Source organism: Psammomys obesus, unplaced genomic scaffold (genome assembly GCF_907164565.1).
Source record: "Psammomys obesus unplaced genomic scaffold, mPsaObe1.curated_primary_1811, whole genome shotgun sequence".
Lineage (NCBI taxonomy): Eukaryota > Metazoa > Chordata > Mammalia > Rodentia > Muridae > Psammomys > Psammomys obesus.
This window is the reverse complement of record NW_026586463.1, coordinates 3959729-3971625: the sequence shown is the minus strand read 5'-3', so window position 1 is coordinate 3971625 and position 11897 is coordinate 3959729. Positions and strand designations below refer to the sequence as shown.

The window sequence follows — 11897 nt, the reverse complement described above, 5'->3', positions numbered from 1 at the left end:
TTTCCAGGGGAGTCCTACGGCGGAGCACGTGGTCGGTACCATTCCGGCCGGCTTCGGGAGGTGAGTACCGTCTGCGAACACCCGACCTGGACGCAGCACTGGGATTTACGGAGCGTCCCTTTAAATGTTATTACAAATGACATGACAAATTCTCTAAAGCTGCGGAAGTCTTATAGTCTTTTGTAGTTCCTTGAAGGGAAGTTTCCCCCCACTCCGGAGTTAGCGGTGCTCGGGTCCTGGAGCAACATGGCGGCGTCCATGAGGGGCTTGTTTGGGGAATAAGTGGTGTTTAGTACGGCTGTTTTGCTAGACTCTGACCGTGTGAAGTTTTCCCCAAGTATCCAGGTTAAAGAATTGTGTACTAATAAGCAGGCACAGAGACCCGCCATTCGTTCGTGGCCACGCTAAGGAGCGGAATCCTGAGCACTGACCAAGATGAGTAACATCTACATCCAGGAGCCGCCCACGAATGGGAAGGTGAGAGCTTCACGCCTGGACACCCCAGTAGAGAGCTCTGTGATTAGGGGCGGGGAGGAGGGCCAAGTGTCTGGGATCTTAGAGTTGGAAAAACCAAAAGAACTGTGGTCCACACCCTGCTTGTGGCCAGTGTTCCGTCTATATTGCGTTGGCACGTCTCAGCATATTTTTGAAAAAGTCGTTGAGCAACTTCTCTATTCGCTAGTCTTCGGGCCCCTTAACTTCCTTGATCTAACTTGTGTGAGCGCCTTCTAGTGTCTGTTGTTTTTAAAGACTTAATGCTAAGATTGTTTATTGTTCCTGTTTAACTTGGAGGTCATGCCATTCTCTACAACCATTTATTGAACGCCTGTTAGGCATCATGCACTTTACCAGGTGCTGGTGATACGTAATATCATTGGTTGGTAGGTAATATCAAGCTGTTACCCTACCAGAGCATGTTGCTTAGTTTAGGATTTAGGATGCTAAGGAAAATCTTTCCGGAGACAAGGTCTCATTATGTAGTCAAGGCTAGCTCTTAACTCCCTTTCTTGTTGAAGCCTTTTGGATTACAAACATGCATTGTCACATTGTTTTTGGCAGGTGAGGTTTTGAAGAGGGGATTATATTGCTATGACTATACAATGGAGTGAAAATCTGGAAAGGATGAGAAAAATATCCTTTGAGATAATTGTCAGAAGCAGTAGGGGAGTGAGGAATATTACCACATTGAAATGGGAAAGGAATCCCTGATAGGTTTTGTAACCAACCTATGTTTCTAGAGGACAATGTTTATTTTAATTAATACATGGTTGTAGAGATGAAATAGGCTGACCATTCTGCTGTTTAGGCCCTTCATATTTGCTGTATCTTTCTCCAGTTTGCTATCTTACCTGTTAAAATGTCACTCTTAACAAAGAGGCCTATCAAACAGCAATTCTCAAGGATGCCCTGGTTCTCAGCAATTTCTGAGTATTTAATAGCATTTTATTTTTGTTTCTTCCCTATATAGAATGCAAACACTATAGGGGCAGAGATGAGCATCTAGAATAGTGGTCTCAATCTGTGCGTCAAGACCCCTGTAGGGGTTGAATGAACTTTTCACAGGAGTCATGTAGCAGACATCCTGTAATCAGATATTTACATTATAATTCACAACAGTAGCAAATTACAGTTATGAAGTAGCATCTAAAAGAATTTTATAGTCGAGGGGGTTACCAAAACTGTATTAAAGGGTCACAGAATTAGGAAGGTTGAAAACTACTGACCTAGAACAGTGCTTCACATATGCTAGATGGAGTTCATCATTTACGAAAGGATGGCGAAGCAGATGAATTAATACTATGTCTTCTTTAGCTTCTGAGAGGTATTAAGCATAAGTGAGGGTGAAGTTAAACTGTTGATACTCATGAGCAGATTTAGTTGCTTTATTCTAATGACTTTTTTTTTTTTTCTTTTTAAGAAATAAAACAGGGTCTCATATGAGTCCTTGGCTGTCCTGGAACTTGTTGTTTACTCTAGAAAATGCTTTGATATTTGATATGATCATAGTGTAAAAGCACTTCTGAACAGGAATTCATTCATTTAACAAGTATTTTAAAAATTGTGTATGTATATGGATGTGTGAGGTGTGTCTTTTTGCATGCTGGTGCTGATGTGAAGGCTGAGAGTATAACTTTAGGTGAGGATCCTCATCTTCCATTTAGTTTGAGGCAGTGTCTTTTTGTTGTTTGATGCTGCATGTGCTAGCCTAGCTGGCCTGTGGCCTCCTGGAGAGCCTCTTGTCTGCTCTCCTCAGCTCACCAGAGGAGCACTGGGATTAAAGACACATTACAGCTTCTGCCTTTCACATGTATTCTGGCCTTTTGAACTCAGGTTCTCAGGCTTGTCTGCCAAGCAGTACAACCACTGACCCATTTCCTCAGCCCAGCATTTTTTTTTCCCTTGTGCAAAGCACATGCAAGGTTCTATTTTAGGTTTTAAGGATGCACTAGAAGAAAATTCGTCATCTTCCCTTTATTGTTAAATCATTTAAGTGAACTGTGTATGATAAAATAATTGTGTGGAAAAAAATATAGGAATAAATTATGATGAATACTATTTTTCTACTGAACAGAAACAGGCTGAAGGAGAACATAAAGTATAGACCATAGCTTGTTATTCTACTGTCTAGTGGCATGTTGGATCTTGAAGGAGAGTAGAAATATTCAGTCAATGGGACAAAGTTCTCTTATTCAGTAAGTGTGGTATCACATAGGAAGAAGTTGATGCATGGCATCAGCTAATCTCTGAATGCCATCCTTGCCAGAGGAGGAAAAAGCCATTATGAATTTAGTGGCTTATTAGTGGAAAGTCCAGTGGTGTGCAAGGTGTTTCAACCACACATATTTTTTCTAGATATACGTTCCCAGCAGTAAAAACAAACAAAAACAAAATAAATAAACAAACACCCCTCCCCAATAATATTGGCTAGTGTTTCTTGATTACTTACTTGTGTGCTGCCGTTCTTAGCCATATATTATATAATAGCTCATTTTGTCCTCACAGCAAATATTTGTGGCTAGTCTCTCTGTTTTTCTATAAGGAGATTGGGTCAGAATTTTTGGATAGCATGTCCAGGTAGTTCAGGCTAGTAGGTGGAAGACTCAACTTTTACACTGAGCAGCTTGACAAAAAAGCATGTGGAGGGAAAGGTGATGTGTGTTACTTTATTTTCAGAGGTAGTTACTAAACTAGTGAGGGCATACTTTAGGGCTTAGACCATTATTTCTGGGGTACTGGGAGAAAGTCTGTATCTATTTGTATTATTTCTAGTTTTATTTGTTTAATACAATGATAAATATATTCATATATAGTGTACATATTCCCAGAACTCACATTAAAAAAAAAAAAAGATGAATAAGAAGTATATACTCACAAAGTACAGGTACTTGTCAGTCATTTTCTATAATTATGATCTAAGTTTTAATGAGCATATAGCACATACAGTACATGGGCATATGGTACCTAGATTAACGAAGCCAGCCTTTGTAAACTTCATCTTAAAGATAACATTAATAATGTAGAAACATAGCCAGGAGTAGTGCTACCTTTTTTTTTTTTTTGTAAAAACAAGGTATGTTTAATAAATACAGTTTATACATTTCTATGCTCTAGTCTGGTTAACAATAACTGTTAAAGATGGATATCTAGCCTCTTTGTTAACTTTTTAAAACTTTAGGTATTTGAATAAACTTAGTCATACAAGAAACTGGGATAGTCTTTAATGGTATAGTATAAAAGAGTAAAGTTCTTAGTTTAAAGTTTCATTTTGATACCAAACGATCATCAGTAAAATACATTTCCCCTTGTCATTACTAAAGCACAGGGTGAAACAAATGCAAACTTGAGATTGCAGTTGAATTAGCAAGTACTTGGATTTCCAAATTTCTGTACTTCTGGGTAGAGTTGGAAGGAGAGTAAACAATGATATTTGTTAGAAGGGTCTCAGTGGTGCCTGTTTTCATTCTAGTCCTTGGGAGGCAAAGGCAGGTTGATCTCTGAGCACAGGGCCACCCTGTTCTACAAAGCAGGTTCCTGGGCATCCAGAGCTACCTATTTTAAAAACAAACAAGCGTAAAAACCAGCTAGGTATGGTGGTGTATACCTTTTATACCAGCACAGTAGGCAGAGATAGGTGGCTCCCTGTGCGTTCAAGGCTAGTCTGGTATACAAAGAAAGTCCCAGTGAGACCCTGTCTTCAACAAAACAAATACATTGTAAAAATAAAAGAAAAATATAATGAAATGGTAGCATTGAAGCATAGGAAGCATGGGAAATCTGTCAGACAATTAGAAGTTATGAAGATTGTTGGGAGTACGTTTCCATTTATTATTATTATAAATGACCTTTGTATTAAATATTTGTTCTGTCTTGAAATAATTTCTACTAATATTATAAAGCTATTGTTTATGTTCTAAGCGTTTAAAAACATTCTAAACTAATTATATAGAACAGGAATACAGACCTTTTTAATTTCAAAGAAAGATATTTGGTAAAAAAGATCTGCCACAAAAGGGCAATTTTGTATGATTTTGTTCATATGAACTGTTTAGATGGCAGTGTTCATATAGACAGAAAAAAAATTAGTAGTTGTCAAAGGATGAGGGTAGGGAGAATAGCGAAGGACTGAAAATGGGTCCAGGTTTTATTCTAGGGTAATGAAATGTTTTGAAAATAGTGGCAGTGGCTGACAAACTCTGAATGCAAAATATAGTGAACTCTTTAAGAGGGCAAAATTACTAGTATGTAGGTTATATCTCACTAAATAATACTAATTTTTTGCTATGCTTTTGCAAAGTTAAAATGTGAACTGTCTTTAAGTATGGTCTTTGTAAAAGCACAAAATTCTTAAAATGGTTGCTGAGAAGAAAAAGCTAGGTTCTCTTAACTGACAGTGCTTCATTTAAAGCATACAAGGGACAGTGAAGTAGGTCAGGGCATGGTGTACATCAGGACCTAGGGAAAGTCAGAAAATAGTGCTTTGTGTAATTTCAGGTTCATTCTGAGGTAGATGGAATTATCCAGCTTTAGTTTATGTCTATCGGTTCTCACACACAAAAATAAGTAAATAAAAGCAAGTCAATAAAAAGATAATAAAGGAAAAACATTTTTTGAGCTAGGGTCTCACTATGTAGTCTTGGTTGAACTGCGACTTGCTACATAGACCAGGTGGGCCTAGAACTCATAGAGATTTGCCTGCTTTTGTCTTCTCAGTGCTAGCCTTAACGGCATATGCCACAATGCTTGGCTTTTTTATGTATTTTTATGAGTCAAGGAAACCATTAAAAATGTACCACAATATGATATTTTCACTTTTCTCATTTTTATAGTTTCTGAAGAGTAGTTGTAAAAAAGCTGTGTGTTGCCAGAAAAGGCCCCTAAATAACTAACGCATTCGTCAGTGTTACATAATTTATGATAGCCTTTCTTAGGCTTCTGAAACAAAGTTGTAGCAAAAAATGTACTAGGTGGTGTGGGAGGAAAGTGAGGTAGCTTTCTCACTTTGCTATTGAAAAGCATTTTCGCTGGGTGATGGTGACACACACCTTTAAACCTAGCGCTCAAAAGGCAGAGGCAGGTGGATCTCTGAGTTGAAGGCCAATTTGCTCTACAGAGTGCTCTCCAGGACAGCCAGGGCTACACAGAGAAACCGTGTCTCGAACAAAACAAAACAAAAACAAAAACAAAAAGAGAAAGAAAGCATTCTCATTCAATTTACATCTTTAAGGGCATTGTTAAAAGGAAGGCCTTTCTTTTCTCCCTCAGGAAGGCCTTTCTTTTCTCCCTCCCTCCCTCCCTCCCTTCCTCCCTCCCTCCCTCCCTCGTTTCCTTCTTTCCTTCCTTCCTTCTTTCGACATATTTCTTGATTTTACATATATGAGAGCTCTATCTGCATGTACACCTGTATACCAGAAGAGGGCATCAGATCCCAGTATAGATAGTTGGGAGCCACCATGTGGTTGCTGGGTATTGAACTCTGGACCTCTGGAAGAACAGACAGTGCTCTTAACTGCTGAGCCATCTCTCTAGGCCCCAAAAGGCAGCACTTTCCTAAATGGTGCTTTCCTAAACTTATCCCTTTTCCAAAATGTTATTTTTGACACAGTAAAGGAGTTCTAGGAAAAAAAAGAGTGTGGCTTATAAATGGACTACCCATGAGGATATGTTTGGTTTTAGTTATTCTTCAGTATTTATTTGCAAGAACATTTTGTGAGGTGGCCACAGATTATAGATACTAGTCAACTTTTCTACAGTAGGGGTAGAAAAGAAAATTTTATACTGGAGACTTCAGCTATGCCATGATGCTAAAACTTAGGGACTAATATTCTTTTTGGTTATTTGTAGTTATTAAGTCAGTTGCTGAATAAGCTATTTCACCCTCCAGCCTTAGCAGAGGTTCTGGTTGTTAAAAAGCAGCTGGTTCCACAAAGGACTAACCGCTGCCATGACCAGTAAAAGGAGGTTATTAAACAATCTACCTATTATAGATATGATAACTTTAAGACCTAACACTTTTAGCAAGTAATAACCAGTATTGGATGAAGAATATTCCTGTGGGTGAGGACTCCAGCTAAGTTGGTATAGTACTTGCCTAGCATGCACAAAGCACTGGGTTCCATCTCCAGCCCTGAATGAACAAGGTGACACATGCCTATCATTCATGTACTTTGGGAGCTAGAGGCAGGAAGAACAGGAGTCAAGGTGAGTTTGAGGCCAGACTATAAGGCCATAAGACTCGGGCTGCAAAAACATAAACAAAAACAAAACCTGGGAAAAAAATCAGGCTGGGAAGAGAGCTCAGTTTATGATAAAGTGCTTGATGTAAGAATTGCTGAATCTGGATTCCCAGAAACCTCATAAAAAGTTGGGCCTGGTTGCATGAATCTGAAACCCCAGACTGGGGGCCAGGGAGTGGCAGAGGCCGGGGAACTACTAAGCTTGCTCATCAGCCAGTCTAGTTGAATTGCTGAGCTCCAGTTCAGTAGAAAAACTGTATCAAAGTAAGATGCAGACAGAGCTCTGGAGAAAGACACCCAGTGTTGACCCCTGGCCTCTGTATGCACACGTGTGTGTGTGCATGTGCACACATGCAGAGTATTCAAAATTAGGCTGGCGTGATTTCAGCGTGAAATAGAGCCCAAGGAGACTTTCAGCTGAGTCTTTGCACAATTTTCTAATAACGTAGTTCAGAGGGTTCCCTAACTTCTTAGTTTCATAATTCACTAACCAAGTTTATTGGAAATAATGTAGTTAAGTTTGCACTCTTGGTTTTTAAATGAATAGAGTTTGTTTTCTGTGAATAAAAAGGTAGAAAAGGTAGGTGCTTGCTTATCTATTTATTTATTTATTTATCTACCCATTTATTTATTTATTTATTTATTTATTTATTTATTTATTTATTTATTTATTTATTTAAAGTCCTTAGCTTTTTCTGAAAATAGTGTGTTGAATCATCTAATGATGTTTGGGCTGTAATGAATATTTGACATTTGTTCAATATAACAACAAAACCCAAGTTGAGTTTGTAATATTTCTTCTAAAAGTAAAAACTGTATTACTGTTGCAAGTTGAATAGCTGATCAAGCAAAATAAATATTGAATATGATGTCATATTTGTCATGTTCTTTCCATAGGTTTTATTGAAAACTACGGCTGGAGATATTGATATCGAGCTGTGGTCAAAAGAAGCTCCTAAAGCATGCAGGAACTTCATTCAGCTCTGTTTGGAGGGTCAGTATCACCTTCACTATCATTCTGAGGAGAAGCTTACCTGCCTTTACACTGTGTGTTGGGCACACTGGCCTTACCTGTAATCCCAGCACTTGAGGGGTTGATGGAGAAACATTTCGAGTTTCAGAACAGTCTGGGAAACACAGTGAGACTCTAAGTAAAACTCTGAAAGGATGAACTTTTCATTCATTTGAAGAATTAAAAGAATAAACTACAATTATGTTTTTCACATTGAGGTCTCGTGTTATGCAGAGCTAACATTTGGTATTAGTGACATGGTGTTGAGCAGCGTATAAGGAAATAGACTGCAGGGGTAACAACTTTCCTCCAGATAAGCTATAAACTATTACACTTTTAGCAGAGACAAGTCATACCTGATGTTGATACATTCACTCCATTTTTAATTTTGTTTTTCTTTTTTTCAAGACAGGGTTTCTCTGTGTGTAGCCTTGGCTGTCTTAGAACTCACTTTGTTAACCAGGCTAGCCTCAAACTCACAAGAGATCCATTTGCCTCTGCCCCCCAGATGTTGGGATTAAAGGCGTGTATCACCATGCCCGGCCATTTTTCATTTTTTACATACAGACATTCCCTAAGCTTGCCTCTCATTCTGTGTTATCTTTTTCATTCTTGTGTCGTCTTCAGCCAAACGACTATTATTTTCAGAACTCTATTTCTTCCCTTTTTGTGCCGAATTGATCTAATGGTGTAGTGTTCATCTCTATTGGAAATTTTTGTTAGCCACCACTAAACCAAGTTTCATCTTCTTCCCCAGACGGCTTAGGCTTTAATCTCCAGGTCTGTAAGCGTGTTCTATCTAGTCTTCCCTTTAATTTCTTTGCCTTCTGCCTATGCACACAATGTTTGAATCTTTAGGTACTTGGCTTCCTAGCTTTCCGTTATTTTCCATTCCCCTAATCACATGCTTTCAGTCAGCCATTCTTTCTTATTTTCTGAACATTCCCGTTTCCACACATCCTCTTACTAGCTCTCCTTTTTTGTAATTTTTCTCACCCTGCTTTTATTTAAGTATAGCCAATTTGTATCATTTTGTTCAAAGTGTTTTTCCATAAAGCTTACTACTTAGCATTCACTAATTTGTTACCAGTTTGAGTCATAACATGATGATGTTTTCTTTGTAAGAAGCTTTGTAAAATTTTATGTTGACTTGGATATTTTTTGTTCATGGATATTTGTTTATACACCTTTACATTTCATATACTTGCAGTTTCTTGTTGGCTCCTAGAATGCACTTCATATGACTTTAAATGCCTCCAGTGGTGGGTGCAAATCAGGGTCTTCGAGCTACACCTGATTTTATAGATATTGTTATTCATAGTGTCAGAAAAATAGCATTTGGGGCTAGAATCCATAGTATCCTGTTGTATGGTATGGGAAAAGCTCTTCAAATAAAAATTAGATAAATATATTCCTACCGGGTAAAGATTAAAGAAATAATAATAGAAGAATCCAATTCCTCAGATGAGACAAAGAAAATATGTCTGCAAAGATCATTATTAATAATTGCTATGGCAGGCAGGAAGGAAATAAAATCAGACAGGTAGTGTATTTCGAGAGGCCTCAAATAACTGTCAACAAAGCTAAGAAACTCAAGAGACAAAGGAAAGTTTGTCTTCTGGTAATAAGTTTAAAGAAGTCAAAAGCTCAAATTTTACAGGAGAGTGAAATTACAAAAACACTAGAAAGAATGAATGGTAAATTGCAATCCATGGACCAGGTGAATGAAGGAACAAAGAATCTGGATAGAATATAGAAATGAAATACACATGAGGTTCAGTTGATACTGACAGAGCTCACTTGCATCAAAAAGGAATTATTCTCCCATTTATAAGAAAACCAGGAAATGGAAGAAAAGAATTTTATAGAAATAATCAGTGTAATTTTCTTAACGAAACAAGTAAGAATTTAATGAAATTATTGTTGGGAAGGCTAACTACAAACCTGAGAAGATTGATTTTTAAAAAAAGGTACTCCTGGCTGGAGAGATGCCTCAACACTTAAGAGCACTGGCTGCTCTTCCAAAGGCCCTCGGTTCAGTTCCAAGCACCTGCAAGGCAGCTCACAACCGTCTATAACTCCACTTCAGAAGATCCAGTGCCCTCTTCTGGCCTTCATGGTTACCAGGCATGAATGTGGTATGCAGACATACATGCAAGCAAAACACCCATACACTTATAAAAAATAAATATTCCTTACATAAGTAAAGTAATGTAGAGAGCTCCATTTAACCCTTTGAGTGTCTGATTTAAAGAAGTTACCATGTTTCTGAGGCTTGTAATACACCTTTCAGTATAACAACAGCAGCAACAATGTGTAGTTTGCTGAATTAAAAGCAAATGATTGAAAGATGAGTTAGCTCAGTTTCAGATGTGGCCCTCAGTGGAACAGTCTTTCTTGTTGAAAAATAGTCATATCTTTGGCAAAACCCAAATATCTATAATTACAGATTTAATCTTGGACTTTAAGGTCTTTGCTATATAGATAGGTATAAACATTTAAAATAAATACAAATTTTGAAAGTGTATAAAACTATTACAAAAGAAGGAAAAGAAACAAAGCAAAAGGAAACTAATTTTCAGTTTTCTTAGGAGATATCCTATAACTCAATGGGATGCTGTGCTTCTTTCTTACCTAAGTTAATGTTTTCCTTAATGATTCTCATTTCAGAGAATAAATTCTATGGGAAACTATATATCATTTCTGCTTCATATTTGTGACTAGAGATTGTATTTTTTATAAATAAATACCTCCTGAAAATCACTTAGCAAAGTGAATGATTTAATTGGACTAAAGTACATGTTATTTATTTCATTTATTGAACTGTTTTTTTTAAAAGGAGACTGCACAGACAGTGCTAGAACTATAATCAGTTAACAACTTTAGTATCTATGGGTTTGTAATTTTTGTGCATTAGTAAGTTAATTTTCTATCAGGAGAAGAGGAAGAGGCAAGAAATGAGCTTTTCACCTCTACCTAGGCTTCTCAGCATCGGCGCTGCTGGCCTTGGGATTGGTTATTCTTTGTTACAGAAATAATCCTTTGATCTTTAGGATGTAAAGCAGTGTTCTTGCCATCTTCTACAAGATGCTAGTAGTATTCTCTAGTTTTGATAACCAAAAATATCCCAAGATGTTGATAAATGTCCTCTTGGACACAGAATTGCTGCTCCTCTCTTTTCCCCAGTTGAGAGCCATTGATGTGTATAACCTTGTTTTTACTTTGAAAACAGTACTCCATAATGTGAGAGAAATCTGAAGATTATAAAAACAAGACCAACAAACTAAACCACCATTGTTTCTGTAGAAACATACAGTGTTTTGAAAATTGAATGTTTTATAAGAAGTAGGGAAGAAAGGTTATGGTTTAAAAGCCTACCTAGCATTCTGGAAATTAAGTCTTGTGGCTCTTACAGGTATTAACTTTGACAACTAATGTCATACTGAGTTTTAGAAATTGATACATTCATTGTTTTTCAGCCTACTACGACAACACCATTTTTCACAGAGTCGTACCTGGTTTCATAGTCCAAGGTGGAGACCCCACAGGCACTGGGGCTGGTGGAGAGTCCATCTATGGAGCTCCATTCAAGGTCAGATCAAGTTCCTGTACTCTCGGTCAGTTTGGAATGCTTTTTCAAAAGTGAGGGTGTCCCCTAAGAATAATGTCCCATGTAGTATAAAAATTTGGTGGGGCTCGAATTATTCAGAGGTAAGAGCAAATACTACCTACCAAGCAGTCTTTCTGATCTGTTTTCAGGCAGACCTTTGTGCTAGATTAAATTAAGGTAGAGCTAAAGGTTGTAATAAAAGGAGAAGGGCCCCAGGATTCAGAAAGTAATCTGTATGGCATATTTTCTGATGTTTGTCTGTGTTTGATCTTAGCAGCAAATTTTTAGAAGATTGCATGTGCTATTTTATGTTAAAACACTTTCGTTTAAATGTTATGAGGAATTTTCAGTACTTTCCTTGAGTGTCTCCAGCAGATTGTGGGGGTTGAATAAGATTTTTTTTTTTTTTTTTTTTTTTTTTTTTTGTGGAGTTGTGGAAACTAGGAGGGCCAGATTACAATGTCTGACCCTCCCTCTTCCTGTCTTGAAGAAGTATGTGGAAGAGCCAGCTCTGGCTTTCCCATAAGGACACGAGCCCCAG

The 11897-nt window shown here is 37.6% G+C and overlaps 1 protein-coding gene across 3 annotated transcripts in view; it reads left to right on the top strand.

The window, feature by feature from the left end:
* The first annotated feature begins 31 nt into the window (after positions 1-31).
* Positions 32-11897, top strand: part of Cwc27 (CWC27 spliceosome associated cyclophilin) — a 212447-nt gene continuing 200581 nt past the window's right edge. Inside the window, exons 1-4 of one of the 3 annotated variants that reach the window (XM_055601911.1) lie at positions 32-60; positions 328-477; positions 7632-7728; positions 11226-11338. In XM_055601911.1, coding sequence (XP_055457886.1) covers positions 436-477; positions 7632-7728; positions 11226-11338 — 252 coding nt within the window. In that variant the 5' untranslated portion in view covers positions 32-60; positions 328-435. Of the gene's footprint in view, positions 61-145; positions 478-7631; positions 7729-11225; positions 11339-11897 lie in introns of those variants that run through there. The other 2 variants (XM_055601912.1, XM_055601910.1) reach the window with 2 other exon arrangements.